The 23,726-nt window shown below is 44.0% G+C and overlaps 1 protein-coding gene across 2 annotated transcripts; it reads left to right on the top strand.

Annotated features, from left to right (window-relative positions):
* The first annotated feature begins 231 nt into the window (after nucleotides 1-231).
* On the top strand, nucleotides 232-23,346 carry LOC118085773 (P2Y purinoceptor 8-like). 2 transcript variants are annotated; one of them, XM_035116751.2, is made up of 2 exons: nucleotides 232-275; nucleotides 17,655-23,346. In XM_035116751.2, exon 2 carries the CDS (start codon nucleotides 17,722-17,724, stop codon nucleotides 18,799-18,801), a length of 1,080 nt encoding a protein of 359 aa, XP_034972642.1. In that variant the 5' UTR covers nucleotides 232-275; nucleotides 17,655-17,721; the 3' UTR covers nucleotides 18,802-23,346. The 2 variants fall into 2 exon arrangements, with proteins under 2 accessions (XP_034972642.1, XP_034972640.1); XM_035116749.2 differs by lacking the exon at nucleotides 232-275 and adding an exon at nucleotides 11,285-11,585.
* Nucleotides 23,347-23,726: the final 380 nt, after the last annotated feature.

The following is a 23,726-nucleotide window of genomic DNA, read 5'->3' as shown; positions in this document are numbered from 1 at the left end:
GTACCAAATAATACAATCCACTTTAATAACAGAAAGTTTGACATTTATGGATGAGGAGGAGAGGTCCTGTTTGATAACTAGCTAAACAGACTGGGGTCTCTTGAGTTATTTGTGATCAGCACACAAGTGAGGAAACAGTTAACCGTTGCAAAATATATATGTATGTATGGTCATTTCCTGAGCTGCGGGGTGCTGCCAAAACAACATCTTCTCACTTACTTCCCATCCCATCACATGTGGCTCTTGCATGCTATGAATTATACACACCAGAGCAGGTAAGTGCTACTTTGTCATCTAATACCTACATTCTATGAAATACATGTGATTTGTCATGTCCCTTGTTTGATCCTAAGTTTTCTTATAGTGAATTATGTCGTGTCTACTGATAAGACTATCACTGATGGCTTAACCAATTGTACATTGCTATCAAAGCAACTTGCCTAACAGCTTGCAATCAACAACTAACTCAGGGAGAGGAACTGTGTTATTAAACAGCCACAAGTAATATTAAGATTAAACCCATTTAAACATTTCTGTACTTGAGACAGGCAAACAAATGAAGTGATGATTTGTAGCAATTTTGAAACTGCTGTTCTAGCGGGCAATGAGTGTGGGAGACAATCATTTCACACAACCCCTTTAAGAATTATTAGTATGTATCTTTATCAGGAAAGCAACATTTTCAGTCTCATGTCACCATGAAAGCAGAACTTGGTTGCTTGCAGAATTCAGCCGCATTTTTTAAAATCGCAGTGCATAAAAGCAAACTGTGCTTATTGTCCCTTACATAGCCTAAAACAGTTTGTCGAAAGCGGCTTTTACAGACAACTCCGGTCTATCCTCTGAATTGTAAAAAAATTGCCAATTGCTGACCTATGGAAAATTTCAGGTACTGGAAACCTTTTATGGTCTTTAGTGCTCCTCTAAGTTCACTTCATCATCTGTGTACCATTTTGAAATGAGCCTATCTGCTTATCTGCCTTTAATGTTATTTTTACTATTAGGTCTGTATTATCCATTCTGCACGTAGTGGTTGGAGTTGGGGAGAACCCTAGGGTGCCTTGAATGATGGTCAGGGGTGCCGTGGGCAACACTGGCCTCTGTCCCTCTTTCCTTCCCTTCCTCCTCTGATGCCCCTCTCGCGTCTCTGCCTCCCAAAGGCTTGCACTGCTGTTTGTTGCAGCAGCCCTGGCTACAAGCTCCCCAGGTGAATGTTGCCTCTGGAGCTGGCATGGGGGTGCTTCTCAGGCCCCTGTGGGGCAGCTTGAGGAGGCACCTCTCTTTGTGGTGGGGCAGCTCAGAGACCAGGGGCAGTAGCTGTGACTGTCCAGAGGACTCCCAAGGAGAGGAGAGGAGAGAGGAGGCTGAAGGAACACTCCACAAGGGAGGGTGTTTGAAAAGGGGTGAGGGGCTGCTGGCTCTGCAGGCAAGGGGTGACATAACTGGGCTCCTGGGCTCCACAGCTGCAGAAAGAATGTACCGTAGTTCGTCAAGGCAGCCATGGACCCAAAAAGGTTGAAAACCTCTGTCTTAGTACATAGTTACCTTTGGGATTTCGCTACGAAACAAATACTTGCACTACTTGAGTATGATGTAAATATCTTTGCCACCTCCTGCAATTAATTTGTAGAGGACCTCAAATAGCATTTTAGTGTTGTCGCCATCCCCCACCCCCATTACAGCCTTGGCTGGTATATTCTTGCAAAACACAGAAGCACCAGGTGCGATGCATTTTGTGGGAAGACCGTGATTTACCCATATACATAGTTTCATGAATGAAAAAAAAAGGGAAAGTTTGGGTTCGGATAAGCAAAGTACAGCTGTAGGAAACCACATACTCAGAATCAACTTCCAGGCAGCTGAAGGTGGAGGAGTCACCCAGGAGAAACATCATTAGTAGAAGTCTGAGACCATGTCTGCACCGTCAGTTCACACAAGTGGATTCAAAAGAAGAGAATACTTATTTCACCAGGAATCATGTGACTTGACCCTCCTGTAGTGAGGATGTCCCCACCAATAAATCTCCTGCACTATTCACTGGTATACTGTATAGGTATGGATATTGCACATTCCTTCTGTGTATGCAAGCCTACTATGGTACACACAGGAGCAATGCAGATGTGAAGAACAATGCAGGTAATATATTTGTGCTACACCATACACAGTCTGATTGCCTTATACTGCAACTAGTATCATTTTTGTTCTCTTGGTTTCTCATTTTTTCCAACATTAAATTCAGTTCTCCATAGTTCTGTACCATTTTTTTTAAAAAAAAAAAGTCCAGCATTTTAGTGTCTATTTCTCCCAATAAACACAATTTTGTATGCAGTTTTGATGAATGTATAGATTTCTGCAAGCCATTTCTCCTGAGATAATGCACCGTTCTATGTATTTTTCACTAATGTCTTCATTTTTATGCACATTTCCCCTGAATATATAGATTTTGGTAAATCAGTGTGGATTTTGAAGGATGGCTGTGGTTCAGTCAGGGCAAATTTGATAGATTTGACTTTAAATATGAGGCAGCAGCAGCCCTATATGCTTCAGGAGCCATACATGTCAATCTAATCATGCAACTGTCTTTCACAATAAGTGGCAAGAGAGGGGTTGATTCGAGTGGGCAGCAAGGATAAGAATGTTAGTTATGACTGCGCAAACTGCAACAAAAGTATACTACAGGAACAGCTTTCCTGTTTCATCAACACATCCAGCAATATTTGTGTATATGAAGGGAACACTCCACTAACTAAGGTCTATATCACCCAGCAGTAAGAATGATCACCACGCTAAGGATAGCCCCACCCACTTTTTCAGAAGTATTACGGTAACTCGTTTATGGTTACAGGACAAGTGACCCAAAGCCTTCGTTCTATCTTGTACAAGTTGTCCTTGTTGCCAAGTGCATGTGGCAAAAAAAGAGGTGTTTTCAGACTTAACTACCCCTTGTTGTGTTGGAAACCATCAAAAAGAAAAGCTTTGCCATTTTGAATTGTTATCAGCTTGAAGGAAAGAAGAAAAATGAACATCAAATATCAAGCATTTTTAACATAAGAATTAAAATAAAAAAGAGAAGAAAAAGATGGAGAATCAGCAGGGGTTTCCCCCCATCAGCTTAAAAAACCTGTATAAAATTCTTACTTCACAATAACATCCAACGCTTCTACTATCCATAAACCAACCTTTCCCCCCACAGTCATCAAACCCTGATACCACAAGTTCTTTTTCCTTATTGCGCAGAAAGTCCATAAGGGGTTTCTAGTCATTAATAAATGTCAGCAGTGATTTTTCTCTACTTATCATCAGAAAGAAAAGCTGATGGTGTAGCCCCCCACTGCGAGCTTCTTCTTCCCACCCAGGCAAATTGAAATGATTGGTAACAAGGGAGGGGCTGGTTGGTAGAGAAGTGGTCACTTCAGAGCTAATTCACATGTTACTTCAGGCTCTACCCCACTCACTGAAGTTGCTCGTTGGCACGAGCAAGGTCTTCTAGAAACTACCCATTAGTTCACAGATCTCAACTGCTAGCACAGCCTTCAGCATTCAAGGGTGTTAGAGATCACCAAAGATAAAAGAGATAACATTTAGAAATCCACAGGCAAGGATGCTTTGCATGCATGTACACAATCTGCAAACTGCCTGGCACTCAATATTGCCAAATATACTTTGGCCACCTCATGAGAAGACTCCCTGGAAAAGACCCTGATGTTGGGAAAGATTGAGGGCACAAGGAGAAGGGGATGACAGAGGACGAGATGGTTGGACAGTGTTCTCGAAGCCACCAACATGAGTCTGCGGGAGGCAGTGGAAGACAGGAGTGCCTGGCGTGCTCTGGTCCATGGGGTCACGAAGAGTCGGACACGACTAAACAACAACAAGGTTTAAATGGAAATCACCTTTCCCCAAGTTTACTCTTTGTGGAAACACTAATGAATTTGCAAAGCTTATTTGGTTTAAGTTAAAGCAGGCTTCCTCAGCCTTGGCCCTCCAGACGTTTTGAGACTACAATTCCCATCATCCCTGACCACTGGTCCTGCTAGCTTAGGGGTCATGGGAGTTGTAGGCCAAAAACATCTGGAGGGCTGAGGTTGACGAAGCCTGAGTTAAAGGCTTGATCTTGCATGGGTGGGGAACCCTTTTCAGCCTTTACAGACAACCTTCTAGGGACTGCCTACAGGTGAAAGGTGGGACGAGAGGCATAAGCAGAGGAGGCCACAGCTATAGATGTGGTCCTTATCTTTGTACAGTAGGCTGCATTCTGCCCATGCCAAAATCAGAGGTATCCCACCCACACTAAGCATCTCTCCATCTTCCAACCAGGCAAGCAAGAGGCATTATGACAGTTCAATGACACAAGCAAAAGCACCTGAGGGAGGCGGGGAGCATAGACAGTGAAAGGAGTAGTCTACAGAATTCTGAGGGACAGAGTTCTGAGGGTCACTTTTGAACCCTTGGAGTTTACTGCCCCAGAATTTCCACTTGAGATGAAAAGGCTAAATAGATATCCACCCATTCTGTACTTAATTACAGCCTTGACTTATCCTTCTGAGGCAGCCGATTTACCCTGTTTCTCCGAAAATAAGACGTAGCCATAAAATAAGCCATAGCGGGATTTTTAAGCATTCAAGGAATATGAGCCATACCCCGAAAATAAGACATAGTGATAGGCGCAGCAGCAATGCTGGCCGCGGCAGGAGGAGCTGGAAAAAAATAAGACATCCCCTGAAAATAAGCCATAGTGTATTTTTTGAGGAAAAATAAATATAAGACGGTGTCTTATTTTCAGAGAAACACAGTATCGCTCTGAGGCAGTAATCCAGAGTTTTGGAACACGTTGCCAGCAATATGCTGATGATACACAGCTCTACTTCTCCTTTACATCCGCAGATGTGGCAGTGGATGTTCTGGACCATTGTATTGCCTCGGTCATGGACTGGATGAGAGCCAATAAACCAAAACTCAATCCAGATAAGCCCCATTCAACAAAATTGCCGGATTTAGATTTGATGAGGCTCTAAGCTACTGAAGGTAATTGGGCCCTTTATATGTCCAGCTGTCCTTTGTCAAGAACAAATTGTCACCTTCTTTGTGTGGTGAATATATGTTATATTGTCATTTATGGACCTAATAGGTATCTAAAGCCATTTGCACATGTTGCCATGCAACCAGTCCATGCAGAATGTAAAGGTAAAGGTAAAGGGGCCCCTGACCATCAGGTCCAGTTGTGTCTGACTCTGGGGTTGCGGTGCTCATCTCGCTCTATAGGCCGAGGGAGCCGGCGTTTGTCCGCAGACAGCTTCCGGGTCATGTGGCCAGCATGACAAAGCTGCTTCTGGCAAACCAGAGCAGTGCACGGAAACGCCGTTTACCTTCCTGCCGGAGCGGTCCCTATTTATCTACTTGCACTTGATGTGCTTTCGAACTGCTTAGGTGGGCAGAAGCTGGGACCGAGCAACGGGACCTCACCCCGTCGCAGGGATTCAAACCGCCGACCTTCTGATCAGCAAGCCCTAGACTCTGATCAGCAAGCCCAGCGCCACCTGGGTCCCTATGCAGAATGTAGGCACCCTATATATAGGAATTTCCAAATCAGTGATATTTTAGGGAGCAGGCTAGCAGGCAGGGCCCATTACTTACAGCATAGGAGTCTACAAAACACAGTTGCAATATGTAGGTTTTATTTTATTTGTTTTTTATCTTATATTTTGGAAATGTACATCCAGTTTTTTTCCTGTTAATTTTTTTGGGGGGCCCAATAGAGTGGGGCCCTAAGCTACAGCTTGTTTAGCTTACATGTAAATCCAGCCTCTGAGTTGATGTGCATCAGGTAACAGCCAACTAATTAATACCCAGAGCAGACTCACTGAAATATATCTATTTAAGTCCACTAATTTCAATGGGTCTACTCTGAGTACAAGGGAGTCTTTCTTTTTAGATTACAGCCATATTTATTTAGCATATCCGTTTGTTAGCAGAACAGAGTTTAAAGGTTCCTTTCAAGTTTCCACTCCAGTTTGTACACAGTTTTTAGCCATGCACCCTCCAATTTGTGCTGCACTTTGATACAAATCATTGCAACCACTTCCTCATTGCTCATGGCTTCTGTTTCACAGCTTGAAAGGCTGCTTTACAACACACCCCAGCATTCAAGGGCGAGCAGCGCCCGTGTAGCTGCTACACTGTTTTCAAATCACTCTGCGAGGTGACGGCTTCCACGTGGCAAGTGGTTTGTGTGCTGAGCTGCCCTCAGCAGATCAGGCAATCCTCTGCATGATGGCTCTGGACCTCAAAGGAAATCAGGCATTGTCCACTGCACAAAGACAAATGCCACAGGGTGCAAAGATGGCCATCCTGTGGTAGCTGCTATATATGCATCAGAATTTAAGGTTTTTTATTTTCAGAGCGCTTTATTTTCATCGCTATTTGGGGGTGGGATCCAAAAACGTGCCGGTACATTCTGCTTCCGCAATTGAAGTTGATTTGGTGCTCTTGCTCCCCACACCGTGAACTTTTTGCAGTAAAGAAAGTGACAGGAAAATGCACTGGCTATGCTTGATGAAATCGGAATGAATGTCTGTGGTATTTAACCTCTTCCCACAAACGTTTCTCTAAAAAACATCAGGATGATTGTTCATAAACAGTGAGTCTGGAAGTGACCTTATGTTTCTTCTCTGATGGCAGTCAAAGGAGAGGCTATTTTTCTTTTTGAGATTGTGTACATACAATGCATTTAAAGCACATGGCTTCTCCTGGGAACTGTAGTTTGTTAAGGGAGCCGGGAATTGTAGCTCTCTTAGGGGTTAACTACAGTCCAGGATTTTTTGGGGGGGCAGAACAGCTTTCAGTGTAGGTGACAATTAAGCATGATCTCTCTGTGTGTGTGTGTCTATTGTATATTTTTCGGGCAATTAGGAAGTGGGGTATGGAAATTTCTCAATAATAATGTTGCCAGAAAGATGGTTGTTGGCTCACTCATTCCCACTAGCATTCTTTCTTTTGCAATATAGTTACTGTATATAAGTAGTCATCTTGGCTAACCAGGAGTAATTGCTGCCCTTGGATGAAAACTTTCAGTAATGCAGGGGCTATTTACCTTCAAACACATTTTGTTCAGAGCCTTGATTCAAGGAAGGAAGGAAGGAAGGGTTGAGGTTGATTTTGAACAGAGAAATAGTTGAGGGAAGAAGCTATTTATCTGCTTCATTTTACATACCGTACGTGGTATGTGGAGTACAGTATGTGGAGCCCCCACTCCACTCAGCTGGCACAATGGAATGCTTCTCACCATTACCAGGAAAGGGACGCCCTCCTGCACATCATAGAGTTAGGTAGAATCTACACACATAAAAAAAACACTGTGAAAATGCTTTAAAAAAACATTTTGAAAAATGCATTGAATTTTGCATAGCTCCTTGTCCCATCCTGTGTCACATTTGTATATTCCACTTTACAACACATTTAAAATGTTTTATTCAGTTGTGTAGATGAGTCCATATTCCGTGGCCTGCCTCACTGCAGGGCTGTAGAGTGCAGGTTCTTTCACAAGGGGCACAAGCTCTTTGTGTACATAGGGATCGGGCTGGAAAAGCCCTTAGTCTGCTTGATTTAATGCCACTGAAATTCCAGATCCAGCAGGCTAGAATCTAATTTGGCCTGTTTTCAAGCCAGTCCTCCAAGCAGCTTACCTTCCTTTTGCCCAGCATTACATTCATCCATCTGTTCATCTATTCTGGGCGGCTTCCAACATATATAAAAACATAATAAAACATTTTTAATAAACCTTCCCTATACAGGGCTACCTTCAGATGACACAGTGGCCGGATAACTCCATGCCCTCCAACATTTCTCTGATGAAAATAGACATAATAAGGAAAAGTGGGACATTTCAGGATCAAATCAGAAACCGGTACAGCGTCTGTAAATCTGGGACTGTCCCTGGAATACAGGGACACTTGGAGGGTCTGAACTATTCCCCCCCTTTTGTATATGGATCAATGTATATACAAGAAGTGAAAGGGACATATTCATGCGTATAAAACTACTTTTTAACCCAGGCAGGGCTGACCCCATGGCCAGGCTGGGTGGCGCAGGGCGCCAGGGCGCCCGCCCACCTGCCGCGGAGCTGTGCCCCCGGCAGCCGTGCTGTGCGCTGCGCCCGCTCGCCCACCGGCCCGGCCGCGCAGCTCTGCCCTCCCGCCGCGCTGGGAAACGGGGTGGGGCCCGGGCGGGGGCGCCGGAGGGATCTGTCGCACCACGGTGCCAGGGTGCCAAATATACTTAAGACGGCCCTGAACCCAGGAAAATCTTCTCAAAAGTCAGGGGTCGTCTTCTATGCCGGGTCGTATTTCTTATTTGGCGAGTATATCCCAAACTCTATATTTTAACTGGACAAGTTTGGGGTCGTTTTATATGCCCAGTCATCTTATACGCCGGAATATACGGTAGATCACGGTATTACAGAGATCAAAGAAGCACTGGAGCAAACACAGTTCTTATTTTTGTCTCCTCAGAGTATGTGTTTATGGACACGTTCTGAAGAAAACACAAGCGAAAGGTGACTATGGTTTCCTCCAAGTGATGGGTCACTGATCTAATCCTTTTCATTCCTCTAGTGTTAGCATAGTGATTCTGCTATACAGTTGCCCCGTCTCATTGCCTGTGTAATACAATACTCCCTTAAACGGAGCTACACTAAGTGCAGCCTAAGTACCTCTAGCCTTTTTGCCCGCAGGAACTCTCAAAGCCTGTAGGCTGGTGCTGCCAATTCTGACAAAGGGTTAAAATGCAAAATGCACTCAAAAAGCATTTCCACGCCCTGCATTTGGCAGTATTGTACCTTCTATGTGGTAACACCAAGCCCCACCACAACGCCCCGTTTTCAACAAATGACTTTTACTAAAGGAAAAGTCTGCCACTTTTTAGTAGGCGGCATAGGTTATATGGCTTTCCTCTCTGCTCCACCCTGTAAATAGTTTGCTTGTAAATATATACCATACTTTTCCGTCTATTAGATGCCCCTGTATATAAGAGAACCACCCCCCCCCCACCATTTTGGGGGACTCAAAGGTAGGTAGTGTTTCCCTCGCGCAGAGGCATGAAGGGAAGTTGCGCTCCAGCTAGCCAGCCGGTTGGCCAGAGGGCACCTTCCCCCCATGCCACTGCATGCGGGAAACAATCTAGGGAGTGCTTCTCGCATGCTGTGGAATCGGGGGAAGCTGCACACTACCAGTCAGCGCCCCCAGATCACTCCCCACTTGCTGTGGCATCGGAAGAAGCTGCGCGCCACTAGCCAATGCCCCCAGATCGCTCCCTGCACACAGCGGCATCTCCCCCCCCCCATGCCACTATCTGTGTATTGGATGACCCCAGTTTTTTGACATCATTTTTGTGTCAAAAAAAACCCTCATCCAATACATGGAAAAATATGGTATATCCAGAATAAAGACACCAGAACGCAAGTGAATGCATTCACTCGCCGAGTAAAAAACAATCCTAGGCCACATTCACACCAACATTTAAAGACCTGCGATGCCACTTTAAACAGCCATATACAAATGATATCTGATGTATAAACTTCTTAAATAAATCCAGCAGAACAGATTATTTGAAACTATTGACTTACTACTATTTGTATGTGACCTTCAGTCAAGAACTCCAACTTCTTTACTTTAAACAGCCATGGCTTCCGCCGAAGCATTCTTGGAACTGTGTAGATTCATAGAATGGTAGAGTTGGAAGAGACCATGAGGGTCATCTAGTCCAACCCCTTGCAATGCAGAAATCTTTTGCCCAACACCGGGCTCGAACCCACGATCCTGAGATTAAGAGTTTCCTCCTCTACTGACTGAGCTATCTCATAGTTTGTTAAAGGTGCTGAGAGTTGTTAGCAGGCTTCTTTTTTCCCTCCCATAGCTATAATTCTCAGAGTGGTTTAGCAATCAATCTCTCTTCACAGGGAACTCTGAGAATTGTAGCTTCCCTCCCCCCCCCCCAAGAATGCCCAGCAATAGGCAGGGATTATGGAATTGAATCAATGCTCAGCAATAGCCAGGGATTATGGAATTGAATCAACAACCTAGGGGAGCCACCACAGTGGCCAGCCCTATTTTATGGAGTTTTCAGCCTGCACCCTTCGAGGAACAGTCCAGGATGCCACTGAATTCTGAAAGCCTTGCCTCATCAAAATCTCAGTCTATAATTTTTGCATTGGGTCAGAACTAGGGATGGGCGAGAAACTTGGTTTAGTTTGAATTTCAATATGAACCTAACTAATAATGCACTTCCCAAAACGATATGTGAACCGAAACACAGCTATCCTTTGAAATTCACACTTCTCCAAACTTTGTGATGCAGTTCTCCAATCAAATAATGTGCACACAAAAAACATATATCTGTGTGAACAATATATAAAACGCATTATATTAGAGAAGTTTCTTGCAAAAAAAAATGTGCATAATGTGAGATGTTTACACTAAAACGCCAACAAATTTTCACACTAACTAGTTAACATAAATAAATAAATAAATTGCAAGCCGATGCAGGAATGTGAGAAACCAAAATTAAGATTGGCAGAGTGAGAAACTCAAACTGACAGATTCATACCGGTATTTTATATCCTTAGCCAGAATCCTAGAACAGAACAACTTCATTCAAACCAATCTGAGTGGACCTTGTCCTCAGTAGCTTTTAGTGGCTGATTTGGTGTTCCCAGAAGTGTGTTGTTTGCCAGAAGCGTTATTTGCATAGTTATTTGAGGTTCTGCAGTGAAATGGCTCCTGAACTTTCTTGATGACAAATTTGGTGCAATGACCAGCTTATTTTAGTCCTGAACAGCACATGCACGCTGTCTCTTTGGCACCTGCTGCTTTTGCATCCTTTCGTATACCACATTCAGAAACAGCCAGGCTCATGCAAATCTTCTTTTGCACCTTTCATCAAAAACATTTGCTGCCTGTGACCCCTTTGGGAGGATGGCCAGGAGAGAAAGGCAATAAACTAGGGGCTTCACCCCTGCTGGCTCCACTCACCAACCCCCCCCCGCCACTTCCCCCCATTAATGTCCTACAGATTCATCTTCCCACTCTAAGCTTGCAACTACTCAGCTCGCTCTTCACCTCCCAAACCCCATTTCTGAAGCCGCTTCTCCCTCTTATTCTGCATGCCTCCCCCTCTCCCAGCATCTATTGCATCTATAGTAAGTTCTCCTTTGAGAACTCTGGGTGTTGATTTGACCTGACTCTCCCTTTCCATGGCAGCCATCTCTGCGCCACCAATCTGTGCGAGCAAATAATAATAACAACAATCAGCGTCTCGCATGCCTGGACAGATGTTTCTCGGTTTGTTTTTAAAACTGTGCACCAGACAGTTTGCACATGATATAATCTATGAAAAAAAGGAAGTCAAAAACATCAGCAGTCAAAAACACTCCCTTTATCTTGTGATGCACATGACCCTGTGGAAATATTTCCTGTCGCACTAGCCTAAATGTTTCATTAAGTGTACTGCCATGTGCTAATGAGATGCCCACCAAATGGTGGGACTGTGGATGGAAATGAGGCCAGCATGATGGACTGCAGCTGAATAAGTGGGTGAGTGCACAGACCCAGATTCCCTCCCCAAATTGTTTTGCATCCTTTCTTTCCTTCGGCCCATTTACTTCCCGTCTTGGCCTCTTGGGATTCTTGCCTCTGTCTGTGGCTTGATATGCACCCTTATTTCAGCTGCCTTCTTCCCTTTCCCCTTTCAGTACTATTCAACTAAAGAGAACATATCCTTGTTCTTCAAAAGCCCTGCTCTGTCATCCAATTATTTCTCAGGTAATCGATGTCCGCATCTTTATGGCCCGCACTCATTCTTGGCCCTTTGCTTCCAGGTCTATTAAGGATGGCAGCCTTTGCACCTGTCCTTAGTGGGCAGTTAGTCGCTAAACATGCAAATAAGATTGAGGTGACAGTGGTGATTGGTGGACTGGTTGCTGTTGTAAAAAGGGCATAGCTATCTCTCTTAAGCAATCTGCATGACGGATGCATGTTTGAAATGCATATCGTGAACTGCATCCATCTATGTGTGTGAGGACCATCTTGAGAAGGACAATTATTTCGACGCACTTCTCCTCCCTCACATCCTTTCACTTTCTTGCCTGATTGCTACTCCGCTCATTCATCTGTTGGACGCAGCAACGGATTGCATGAAAGGAAAGGTCTTTGGCCACCAGTTCTGATCTTCAGAATTCAACTTCAGTCGGAGAATGTGATAGATATAGCTTACTCTTTGGTAAGGGGTGGCCTATGACTGCTTCTTCTTTTTCTGACAGCCACAGGCTACTTCCAAGGTCTTCGACTTAGATGCCTTGCTTCAAAATCCAAAGCACTATTATTTTAAAAAACAAAACACTGTTCTACTGTATCTAAAGATTCCTGCATTGCAGGGGTTTGGACTAGAAAACCCTCGTGGTCTCTTCCAACTCTACAGTTCTAAGATTTGGTCTTGTATCTACTACAAGAGTGTCTGGAGGCGGTTGGATGGCGGATTGAGGTTGAATCCTGACAAGACAGAAGTACTGTTTGTGGGAGACAGGAGGCGGGCAGCTGTGGGGGACTCCCTGGTCCTGAATGGGGTAACTGTGCCCCTGAAGGACCAGGTGCGCAGCCTGGGAGTCATTTTGGACTCACAGCTGTCCATGGAGGCGCAGGTTAATTCTGTGTCCAGGGCAGCTGTTTATCAGCTCCATCTGGTACGCCGGCTGAAACCCTACCTGCCTGCGGACTGTCTTGCCAGAGTGGTGCATGCTCTAGTTATCTCTCGCTTGGACTACTGCAATGCGCTCTATGTGGGGCTACCTTTGAAGGTGACCCGGAAACTACAATTAATCCAGAATGCGGCAGCTAGGCTGGTGACTGGGAGCAGCCGCCGAGACCACATAACACCGGTCTTGAAAGACCTGCATTGGCTCCCAGTACATTTCCGAGCACAATTCAAAGTGTTGGTGGTGACCTTTAAAGCCCTAAACGGCCTCGGTCCAGTATACCTGAAGGAGCATCTCCACCTCCATCGCTCTGCTCGGACACTGAGGTCCAGTGTCAAGGGCCTTCTGGCGGTTCCCTCGCTACGAGAAGCCAAGTTACAGGGAACCAGGCAGAGGGCCTTCTCGGTAGTGGCACCCACCCTGTGGAACGCCCTCCCACCAGATGTCAAAAAGAAAAATAATTACCAGACGTTTAGAGGACATCTGAAGGCAGCCCTGTTTAGGGAAGCTTTTAATCTTTAAGAAATTAGTGTATTTTAATATTTCTGTTGGAAGCCACCCAGAGTGGCTGGGGAAAGCCAGCCAGATGGGCGGGGTATAAATAATAAATTATTATTATTATTATTATTATTATTATTATTATTAATCTGGATGTTTTCTTTTGCCCCGTTTTTCTCTGTGAAACACATTATGGTTTCTCATAAATAAAATGAATTAATCATGCTAATAACAGAACAAAATGTTTCCTGTAAATGAATGTTTTGAATCTCTTCACATTTTTTTCTAAGAATGTGTCAAAGTACTTTTAACAGTGAAACCAACAAGCCAACATCTTGTTGTCAGCTATGTTTAAAACATTAACCTATTTCAGTGAAAAAGTACTTCAGCCTTTAGAAAATCTCGTGCTGGCACAGACCTTCCCAAATACACAAGCAATTTGATAAATAAATCCACAGCTGTTCTAGGACTCAGCTATATAGCTGCAAATAAAATGTTTTAAGTGTATATTAAGTGCAATATACAATGTGACATTACATGATGATGGTGAGCCTTATGGGAAATGCAATGTATTTTTTAAAATGCTTTTTTAGAAAAAGCATTTTCAGAATGGTTTTTGTATGTGTGTAGATTCCACCCTAAACGTACCATTTTCATATTGCCAATTACTGTCTGAAAGAGCAGCAGATATACAAATCAGGTATATTTGCAGAACTAGCAGCAGCAGGGTCATATGTTAAGGCGTGGTCCGACTGAGGAAACCACATCCAAGTTTCCTTTCACATCTCTCCCCACCCCCGGGCAAAGTGCTATACTTCATTTGTCAACCTGGTTTCTCTAAAGCAGCACAAATAGATATGAGACAAAGGTGTGTTATGTCTTAGAATGGCACACCAAAAATAGCTGGTGCAAGTCTCAGCACCTGGTTTTCAGGGCGGTGCCTGTGCCTAGGACCCCACTTCTGGGCTTTGTTGTGGGGAAGGCAGCATCACATCAAAGAGGCACTAATTTCCACAGAATGGGCCTTGTGATGTCTAAGAGCCATTGTGAGGGATGTGATTTCACAGTGAGCATCTGCAACAAAGCAAGCTGCCTCCTATATTCTGAATAGTTGGCATAGAAGAGGGGAAATTTGGAAGGTCTCACTTTTGGAGCCCATAAATCAGAGGTTGCCTATCTTTCTGGACCAGCGAGCACATTCTGAATTTTGAGAAAGTGCTGCGGGTGCTGTCAGAAAATAGCTGGTGTGTGTGGCATAACACAAAACTAGAGAGGCAGCCACTCCCGCCATCCTTATGCATACCATGGTAAGACAGCTACCGGTATATCCTACTGGTCGTGACTAATAAATAATAATAATAATAATAATAATAATAATAATAATAATAATAATAAATACCCTGACCATCTGACTGGGTTTCTCCAGCCACTCAGGGCGGCTCCCAACAGAATATTAAAAACACAATAAAACATCAAACATTAAAAACTTCCCTCAAGAGGGCTGCCTTCAGATGTCTTCTAAAAGTCAGGTAGTTGTTTATTTCCTTGACATCTGATGGGAGGGCGTTCCACAGGGAGGGCACCACTACCAAGATGGCTGTCTGCCTGGAGGAGATCACACCATATTTTACATAACACATACAAACACACACACACACACACACACACACACTGCTGCTGCTGCTGCCTAAAAGCAACAGAGAGCATTTCTCAGTACCAGGGGAAAATACACAAGGTGGCTAAACCACACTCCCTCTCATTTCACAGAAATCGCTTAGAAGGTACCTACACATTTTGCCACATAACTTTCTTTTTAGAAAAAACTAGAGACTTACCGTATTTTTGCGTGTATAAGATTAGGTTCCCCCCCTAAAAATTACTGACCAAAATTTGGGGGCGTCTTATACACGGATAGGTCTTCCCCCATTTTCTTAAATCAGAACCCCCAAAATAGGGGGCGTCTTATACATGGAGGCATCTTATAGACAGAAAATATGGGACTTATTAGAAAAAGAAACAGCTTTGAGCCCAGGGGCAGCTGTGAAATCTATATGGGCAGCAGTTTAGTGACCCCTGCCCTAAATGATAAGCTGCAAATGTTGGCATGTGTAGCTTGCTTATCATTTGAGGGATACAGAAAGAGGAACCTTCCAAATCCTCCCTTCTATACAACTGTTAAAAATTATGTATGATAACAGTACAGGAAGCTTGCCCCACCCCTCTGCATTAGTTTACAGTGTTCCTTTGCAGAATGAAGCAGCAAGATGAAGCAACTTTTCACCACTGGTGTAGGCTCTCCAGCCTGCCGTTTGGTGTGGAAGGTTCAGGTATTTACCTGCTTCTTGAAAAAGGCTGCCTGCTTCTTCAAGCAGCGAGCATTTTCAGCAAAGAAGCATCCCTTGACCTGTTCCAAGCAGCAAGCTGGTGCACCTCCTCTTGAGTAGGTCTTGGAGGGGGTGCACTGAATGAGTTGTCTCCTTTCTAAGCTCAAAAGCCAATATACTTAATTTGAGTACGACGATGGCATAGTATCTCAGTAAATATCAACAGTGTGCTCACACCCTGACAGTTCTGGTCACTCCATTAGCTATGTAATATTTAGATATTTAGCATTTAATCTTTTCTAATAAGATATGCTTGTGCATGACTCAAGTTGTAGCACAATGATATGGTGCTTTTCATCAAAAGATCCACACTGTGGTTTGAAGATTTCATTACTTAATCGGTAGCTGTGAGGTTATTTTTTTGGTCAGTTTGATTTACTTTGCATTTGTCAACACAGAGATGTCATGCAAAGTCAGATATATGGGATGGAAATCTCTGCCTTTTACATCTTTGGCTTAATCTCTGAGGTTGACCTTTCTGTTTCGGCAATAAATGGTATATGGTTATAATCGCCGCCATCTTCAGTATTGGTTACGTGAAGAAAGGAAGCAATCCGTCACTTGACCAATGCAAAGGAACCACAAGAAAGTCTGCTTAACTGATGGACCTTTTCCAGTCCTGTCATTCTGTGGTGTGGTAGTGACAATAATATAGTAAATTGCTGGGAACCCAACAAGTCTTTCAATACAGGCAGATCAGCCCCAAATTCTTTACAAATGTTGGTGAAAATGTACCTTTGTCAACCTGGTTGGCTCTAGTTCCACTGAGACTAGACTGGTTTAACAGAGAAACATTAAGGATTTGGGGCCACGTATGTCAAAACATCTGAGCTTCCTAAATGGTGAAACTTCTCAGCTTCCTAAATTGGTTATGTTTTATTCAAACCGTAGGTTAAAAATAATGATTGTTTAGTAACTTTTAAAAATGTCTACTCAATAAATTCTCACCTCAAGCTGAGAGGGCGGTGGTTCTGGTCTGACACTACCTTTAAACACTTGTGCATTTGAGAAATTCTCCTCTCTCACATCAACTGCCCTTATATTGCTCTTGCTTCAGCAGTGAAGCAGGTCAGAATGGGAGGAAAGAAGCCTTCCGATCCAGACAGACCCACCCATCCTTCCCCAGGACTGCACAAGTGCCTGCTTAGCTGCACATGAGCTGTTTGGAAGGAAGAGGCAGCACATGGAAGTATCTGAGAGTTGGCTAGGGAGCCAGACAACTAGTGTGGATATCCCTAGTCCTGGGGATGCCGAGATCTGATGGCTCCTCAGGGCACTGGCAGTGCAAAGGTCTGCTGGGAGGTCCTGCACTCCTTGCTCCTCATCTGCAGAATGAAACCTCAGGTTCTGAGGTCTGGGCATGGCTGAGCCATGGCATTCTGCCATCGACTGAGGGGATGTGGGCAGTACCTGAGGAGAGAGCCTTCTCACCTGTGGTACCCTGCCTGCAGAATTCTCTCATCAAAAGGAGAATTCTTAATTAAGTCTTAAATAATTAAGTGAAAGCTTTCAATCTCCTGAGGGTTTTAATTCCTGCTGAAATACACAGACAGAGTCCTACCTCCCCTGAAACATCTTTCCCATTCATTGCAGTGGACAGGCCAGCTCATGGCATCCAACCCTTTGAGTATACACTGATCAGTGCCTCAGTGCTACCTAAATGATGCATTATTAAGCATAAAATAATTATAATAAAAACAGGTATTTTTATATCTTCCAATATAATCTTGGGATGTGCCTATTGATGCAATATTGCACTTTTGCACTGGTTGTGTTTGTATTATGTTCATAGTAGGAACAACTTGTTTTTGCATTTTACTTATGGCAGCAACATCAGCCATAATAACCATGTAAGTATTTTTTACGCAACAATCTGAAGATATTACACTATTGCATAATAGTAAGATATAAGGGAAACTTGGTGGTGGTGGTTTTTATATAGCTGGAAATGGATTTAGCCATAAAGGAAGCTGGAAAATCGATGTCATTGTTGCTACATGTTGTTTTCACTTATCTCTTCTCCACCCTAGGTTGCAGACCTCAGTCACATGACAGAATTCTGCAGAGCCTCAAGCGCCAACAAGCCCATCATACGGAATGTATTCAAATATTACCAATTCACCTCTGGACAATGCAACCATTAACATGCTCCAGAACCAAGCTATCATGGTCGCCTTGCCAGTTGTGTACTCCCTGACAGCAATCATCAGCATCCCTGGAAATGTTTTCTCCCTCTGGATACTCTTCTTCCACATCAAGCCCAGAACCACCTCAGTCATCTTCATGATTAATCTTAGCATCACCGATCTTGCGCTGGCTTCCTTTCTCCCCTTCCAGATTATATATCACTATGATGGGAACAACTGGACTTTTGGCAGGCGGATGTGCAGCATCGTCACGGTGATGTTTTACGCAAACATGTATTGCTCCATAATCACTATGACCTGCATCAGTTTGGAGCGCTACTTGGGAGTGGTCAAACCAATGACATCCCAGAAATGGAGAAGAAAGAGGTACGCGATTGCATGCTGCTTTGGAATGTGGTTTCTTGTTCTGTTAGCCCTATGGCCATTAGAAGCGGGAGACCTGACTTTCGAAGTGAAAGAACTGAACATCACCACATGTTTCGATGTGCTTAAGTGGAAAATGCTTCCTAGTATCGGGGCATGGGCAGCTTTCCTTTTGCTGCCCTTCTTCTTCTTCTTCTTGCTCCCGTTCATAGTGACCATAATCTGTTACTTTAGCATTATTCGGAAGCTGATCCAGGCCTCTCAGAAATATGGCAATGGGCAAAAGACACGGTCTATCTACTTGGCCACCATAGTCGTCTTGGTGTTCATCATTTGTTTTGCTCCCAACAACTTTGTCCTGCTGGTGCACATCATCTGCCGCCTCCGTAAACAGGAAGGCTACTACCACATTTACAAACTCACCTTGTGCCTCAGCTGCCTCAACAACTGCATCGACCCGTTCATTTACTACTTTGCATCCAAGGAGTTCTATCAGACGTTCATGCAGGTGATCGGCAAGAAGGTATCTCTGATGGAAAGCTGGGAAAGTAGAAGGGAAAGCATGCTCACTGCCAGGACGACGTCGGCAAGATCGATGTCAAGCGGACACGCGGAAGGGATGGCAGTGCATACACCCTTTCTGCAAAGAAGTGAAAGTGTGTTTTGACACCGGGGTTCCAATGGGAAGCGGGTGCCATCTTTGCTCCGTAAAATGAAACCATAGCACTGGTGTCATTGACTGAAACCACTGCTGGTGTCATTGGAAGGTATAGATATCAAGGAACACCTTGACTTGCGCACCAAAAGCAGAACTACATGTTACTGGAGAGACATGGCGCTGCTCCCCTCAAATGGCATTGTTGTTGTTTAGTCATTTAGTCGTGTCCAACTCTTCGTGACCCCATGGACCATAGCATGCCAGGCACTCCTGTCTTGCACTGCCTCCCACAGTTTGGTCAAACTCATGTTCGTAGCTTCGAGAACACTGTCCAACCATCTCGTCCTCTGTTGTCCACTTCTCCTAGTGCCCTCAATCTTTCCCAACATCAGGGTCTTTTCCAGGGAGTCTTCTCTTCTCATGAGGTGGCCAAAGTATTGGAGCCTCAGCTTCAGGATCTGTCCTTCCAGTGAGCGCTCAAATGGCATTACTTTTATTATTTATTAAATATCCATCCAAATATTATGTTCTCCTCAAACCTCCCTTTAAGGGCAGTAAGCTAATCATGTGAAGAAATGTCATCATGCCATGCATTTCAGCGCATGTCTCAACATCACCCAGGAATATGGGGCCAGGGTGGAAAAACTATGATATGATGGCATTACATCAAGGGATAAGTAATATAAATTATGGGGGACTGGGGTAGAGTTTGAGACAGGGTTACAGCCTTTCATGGCACCCCAAATGTGCTGTAATGTGGAGTTCTGCCCTAAGGAACCAATTCTAAAAAGGCATTCACTTACTTGCTGAAAATAAATGTTTAACATTCACCACTTTCCCATCTCTTTTCGGCTCATGGCAGTCAAACCATTTGCAACTCAATCCTCTCTGTTTTGACATACTGTGTCTATAGTATCTAGGGAATCTACTTTATGGAGATCTTAATGTTAAGCTTGAAAGTGCTGCCAAAGGTCAGCAACACCTTCACCCACTTACTTAACTATGAAACATTCAATGGGCTGCACTTTTGTATGTGTGCAAATACAGGTTCCATTGTCTCTTGAATTATTCTTTTTTTTTTGAAATCATTTCCGGCCTTGCTTCTAAGTTTGAGTAATTGTTTTTAATTTCCACTTAATGCAGTTTATACAATTTGATCAACAGAACTTTCAAGCTTAATATGGAGATACCAATAAAGTTTATTTCCTTGTTTCATAGGCAAGTCAGTGAGTGCAAGTGCTACTGACCTTTGGTGGCACCGTAAACAAAAATATTAAGACACACCAGGCAGTCTTACATGAGATTTAAACTGAGGTATGAGGTTATCATATTAAGTGTTCCATTGATGGAATAAGTAAAGGTGTGGCTCATTCAACAGCTGCAATCTTTTCAGAAATCTTCTGGATCATTAGTGCAACAAACAGAGCTAGAAACCAGAAGTGTGAGGACCCTCCAATGTATAATTCATGGTTGTATAAAATGGGAATCTGAGCTGAGTTTAATCCTATAGCTAATTTTAGAAGTTGCTGAAGCGATTTATAAGATTCTAGTCCTAACTAAAGGGGAATGTTTTGTAAGTTTTAAAGTTTGAGTGTACAATGTTGGGATTTTCTTAATGGTATGACGCCTGTGTTTTTCCTATTAAAAGCAATATACTGTGGTAGAAAACGGTGAATGATTTCAATTTCAAAAGCAGAATTTATTTACTTACATGAAGTGCTTAGGGGGGGAAATAGGCTGTATTTCTTTACCCAAGCTTTGCTGGAAGTAACCTCCCATGACCTCAATGAGGCTTATTTCTGAGTAGACAAAGACATTGTAGGGTTGCACTTTATTATCCTGAGACAGTTATCCAAAGAAAAAGTTTGCTTGCTTTTTAGTGCACGGGCGTGCGCGCGCGCACACACACACACGTGCATGTGTGTGTGTGTATGTGTGATAATTTCAAAAGTCCACTTTTCCGCTTGTCCAATGCCTAGAAAGCAGGGGTCTGAGCTGTTTTCCACTTGACTAGCAAACAGTAACCTTTGGAAATCCCGATCGCTGTTTGCTCCAATTGAGCACTAAAGAGTTTTCCCTGAGTGATGGGAAGCAGCGGGAAATGTTACTGCAGTGGACACCTAGTAGAAAAGGTAGCACAGGCAAGTCTGAATGGTACTTCACAGACATGTGGACAAGCAATGCAAGGGGAAAGACTCAGTGACAAAACATGTGTTTCTCACACAGAAGATCCTGAGTTCAATACCCAGCCCTTCCAAGTAGGACTAGGAACACCTCCATCCAGGGCCGGATTTAGGTTTGATGAGGCCCTAAGCTACTGAAGGTAATGGGGCCCTTTATATGTCCAGCCGTCCTTCGTCAACAACAAATTGTCGCTGTTTTTTGTGTTGAATATACAGTCATACCTCGGGTTAAGTACGCTTCAGGTTGAGTACTTTCAATTTAAGTACTCTGCGGACCCGTCTGGAACAGATTAATCCACTTTCCATTACTTTCAATGGGAAAGTTCGCTTCAGGTTAAGTACGCCTCAAGTTAAGTATAGACTTCCGGAACCAATGAAGTACTTACCAATTAAGTGCTATATGGCAATTAAGTGCTATATGGTAACTTATGGACCTAATAGGCATCGAAAGCCATTTGCACATAACAAAATATGTATTTTTACAGTGATATTTTAGGAAGCAGACTAGTAGGTGGGGCCCATTACTTACATCATAGGAGCCTACACAACACAAAACACTGTTGCTGCGTGTAGGTTTTACTTTATTTGTTTTTTATCTTATATTTTGGAAATGTACAGCCAGTGTTTTTCCCCTTTAATTTTTTTTTGCCCCCCCCCCAAGAGAGTGGGGCCCTAAGCTATAGTTTGTTTAGCTTATATGTAAATCCAGCACTGCCTCCATATGAACTCCTGGCAGTTGTTGCTGGTCATCTCTGCAGACGGGGTTAGATGGGTCTGAATAGAGTTCCCCTTCTTTCTCACAAAACCCACCCATGGCTACCTCCCCACCATGCCCAGCTTTCTTAATTTCAGGGTGTGTGTGTGTGTGTGTTTATATGTACTCTTCCAGATTCTCACTATTTTCAGGTGGGCTCCATTCACATACTGAGCTGAGCAATTATAGCATACATTCCAAGCGTCCTGATTTTCCAAGGACAGTCCTGAAATTACAAAAGCCCAACCAGCTTCTGATTTGATCCTGGAATGTCCCCGTCTCCCCGGCCACTGCTGCTGCCGCCAAGCTCGAGGAGGAGGAGGAACAACTGGTGCTTGTCCTGAGCAGTGGCAGCAAAGGAGCATCCCATTGATGCTTCTCCATGGCCGTTGCTGCTGGCCTACCCACTTCGGCAGCTTGTAGCGGTTGCTGGAGAGCGGGTGAAGAGGAGAGGATGCTGCCACCAGGGCCCAGCCCTACGTGACACACTGGTTCTGAGGGAAAGGCAGAGGGCAGGGCCACCCTGGGTGGGAAGAAAGGGGGAGCAGAGCAAACTCCATGGAGTCTTGATTACTATATTTTTAAGGAACACTTTGTGCATCCATGTGACTAATCTTGCCCCTTTCTAAAACTTAATTATCTCTCTGTGTTTGGAAATCGACCAAAGAATAAAATAAAATAAAATTGCAATTAAGGGGCTTTCTCAGGATGGCGCAGGGTATGTGTGCTGAGTCCTGTGGGGTGATGGTGGTTGCAATTGCCTTTCTTCCAATAGGAAATGCTGGGGGGGGGGCACAAAAATGGCAGGGTTGAGGTGGGTAGATGGGTTACAGTAAGAAATCTGAAGAATGTTGAAGGGTATCTTATAGTTCATTGAGAGGTCTTATGCAACAAACCCACTTCCCCCCAAAGAATGTTTTTTTTTGCAATAAGGACTGTGAAGGGAAATTGCATTGAAAAGTGTGTGGCGTAACACTTGCTTTAACACAACATCATCTAACCTCCTTGTAAACAAATCAGAATAGTTTTGAAAGAGCCAATGTGATCTGATCTCCCTGAAAACAAACCAGGACAAATGCCCACATTTTGTTGTTGCTATCGTTAAGCAATCGGGAATAAAAAAATGCTTGCTGATCTACTGCCTTTGAGAAGCAGCAGAGATACCTTATGCCTAGTTGCTTGTTTGAACAAATGAATGGGATGTCAGTGCAGCAAGTCCACAACAGACTGCTGCATGGAACCACCTCAGTGGTGCTTAGGAATGCAAGTTTTTTTGGCTTTTTTACAGTGGCCACAGGATGATGTCTTCAGCAAAATGCCATCCCGTTACCCCCCACCCCCAACCCAATGTAATTGAGATTTACCACAAGTTTCCACAAGTGCTTCTATTTATTGAAATAGAAAACCTGGATTAAAGAGGGAAATAATATGTGGCAGCATTTTTATGAGGATGGCAGGTGAATGCTGTGCACACTTTGCAAGCATGAGCAGAACCAAGACCACAGTGAGCTGCCACATGGGAGTGCAGACGATTAAGGGAGGGAAAGAAAGAAAGAATAGTCTTAAAATCTCACTGTTGAATTATTAGACTGACCTCTTGTGGTCAATTCAATGAAGAACCCCCAAATGATTTTTCTCCCAATTGTAGGCACCTGTATGGTAGTAGTTCTGTTTTGGGGGGACAGGGGGCGGGCGGGTGTGGGGGACTTCCTGGTCCTGAATGGGATAACTGTGCCCTTGAAGGACCAGGTGCGCAGCCTGGGAGTCATTTTGGACTCACAGCTGTCCATGGAGGCACAGGTTAATTCTGTGTCCAGGGCGGCTGTCTACCAGCTCCATCTGGTACACAGGTTGAGACCCTACCTGCCTGCAGACTGTCTCGCCAGAGTGGTGCATGCTCTAGTTATCTCCCGCTTGGACTACTGCAATGCGCTCTACGTGGGGCTACCTTTGAAGGTGACCCGGAAACTGCAATTAATCCAGAATGCGGCAGCTAG

Source organism: Zootoca vivipara, chromosome 4 (assembly GCF_963506605.1).
Source record: "Zootoca vivipara chromosome 4, rZooViv1.1, whole genome shotgun sequence".
In the NCBI taxonomy this organism is placed as follows: Eukaryota; Metazoa; Chordata; class Lepidosauria; order Squamata; family Lacertidae; genus Zootoca; species Zootoca vivipara.
The sequence above is the reverse complement of the archived record's forward strand: the minus strand, read 5'-3'. Positions and strand labels throughout refer to the sequence as shown.